The sequence below is a fragment of the Sphaeroforma arctica genome, assembly GCF_001186125.1.
Source record: "Sphaeroforma arctica JP610 unplaced genomic scaffold supercont1.5416, whole genome shotgun sequence".
Classification (NCBI taxonomy): domain Eukaryota; class Ichthyosporea; order Ichthyophonida; genus Sphaeroforma; species Sphaeroforma arctica.
This window is the reverse complement of record NW_014035142.1, coordinates 1-1,979: the sequence shown is the minus strand read 5'-3', so window position 1 is coordinate 1,979 and position 1,979 is coordinate 1. Positions and strand designations below refer to the sequence as shown.

The 1,979-nt window shown below is 45.9% G+C and overlaps 1 protein-coding gene across 1 annotated transcript; it reads right to left on the bottom strand.

Annotated features, from left to right (window-relative positions):
- Positions 1-781: 781 nt before the first annotated feature.
- Positions 782-952, bottom strand: SARC_14982 (hypothetical protein; the record flags this gene model as incomplete). Its single annotated transcript, XM_014290887.1, has 1 exon — positions 782-952. A coding segment is annotated over one exon (171 nt), but the record flags the coding sequence as incomplete, so codon positions are not given.
- Between the last annotated feature and the right edge of the window lie 1,027 nt (positions 953-1,979).

Sequence of the window (1,979 nt, the reverse complement as noted above, 5' to 3'; positions counted from 1 at the left end):
AAGTTTAACTTGTGCACTCCAGTGAGAGATTATCAGATATATATATATATATATATATATGCGCGTGTGTGTGTGTGTCATACGTTCATATACAGCTCACTTTATCGCTATAGGCACAGGCACGTTGATCAGACATACCGATGAGTTCCAAAACCTGAGCACGAAGTTTCTCTGTACTCGTGAATACCGAAGCAAACGGCGAGAGCAGCTCGAGATTGACTCCCAATTCGTCGTATGTAGCTGGTATAAAAATCAATCGTTAAACTGCAATCAATAGGAATACACAGCCATATGATTCAAGCATACATGTATCAATTTTCTGGCGTGTGCTTCTGCATGTGCTTCTGCATGTGCTTTTATATGTGTTTCAAAACATTGCATGTAAGTAGCGAGTCGCCCCAGATGCCGTGATATATACTGAGCCCAGTATTAGTCCCACGCTTTGAATTTGAGTATCCATACAATACACAGGAAACTTAAGGCATCCATACAATACATCAGAAACTCAAGGTTGCATATAGAGTTGAGTGTGTCCAGGCAAATGAACGCACACTATGTAGGATATGTATACGCATACAGTGTAGTAGCCACAGCACTGCCCATGAGACTACGCCCACTGAGCAGTGAAGACACGTACGCACACACCACCTAGCCATTCCATGCCCAGAGTTACAACGACTATGGCTGTTGATGGGATATGTTCTATGTCTACCGTGCTGAGTCTACTGTGCTAAGTCTACCGTACTAATTCTACCGTGCCAAGTCTACCGGGTTGACATACTGTGCAGCTTCTTCATACTGGCAGACGCCGGGTGTGGCACAAACATCTTGGTGCTCCGCAGGAAGACACCCGAAGAGCCCTTACGCGTGGTCTTGTCACCAGACACACTGTCCAGGGACACAGCACTGTGTGTGCGTTCGAGTGTACCAGTACCCGTACTCGCTTTATCTGCTGTGGAGGGTACGGGTTTGTTAGAAGTAGAAGTGCCTTCATTGATATAGACTACTGGGTGGTAAACGAGCGAAGTGAACATGCGCTGTGTGTGAGAGTGTGTGAGTGTGTGAGTGTATGTGTGTGTGTATGCGCGTGTGTGTGGAATTGTTAGAATATAGTGTTTCAAGGCATGTACACTTATGGCATAAGTCGCATAGCCTTATGACACACTATCGAGGTACTAAAGTAGGTGATATTTATCTTACCAGTGTGCGTCTTGATATATGTTCCCACACCAGTTGAATAGTATAGTGTGTTCGCAGACAATGTTCAACTGTGGTATATGCCTACAAGCGCAATGCCAGCACACCACTCAGTGACAAAGCACAGCACACACAACACTCTCCCAGTCAGCTCAGTGCACACCGCGCTAAGGTAGGTAGGGATAAGCCAGTAGTACATAAGCAGTACACGCCTGCAATCAACACTCGCATACCCGCACTAGTGCTCGCGGGTGTCACCGCTGGAGTCGACTCTTTCCGCACCCTGGCATGGGGCGTGCTCTTCTTCCTGCACGTATAATACAACGATTAGATTATTAAACGTACAAATGTAACTATCATTACATTATGTTCCCCAATGCGGTGGTACGTGTGGGCGTGTGTGTAAATCTGTCAAGGGCTACTTGTGGTATGTATCGGCATATTCAACTGTAAAGTCCCATCGCGAGTATCACCTTACTTGTGCAATTCCCGGCAGCGTCGCTTATGAGATATATTACCAGCATGATTAAAATACAACACTTGCCAACAACTCGAACATGAGATTAAGGGGTCACTGAGAGAGCAGTGGATGGGCAAAGAGCGTGCCTTTGCAAAAGCATGGCATTTTAAATATACTGCTGAGCTACACTCGTAACATCTACAATACAGCGCTGGACAGGGATAGACACACTATCACTCATTGGAGAGGCCATGACCGACCTTATCCAACCTCATTGTTCAGCCAGGAACAGCATTCTAGTTGCATACACACACACACACAC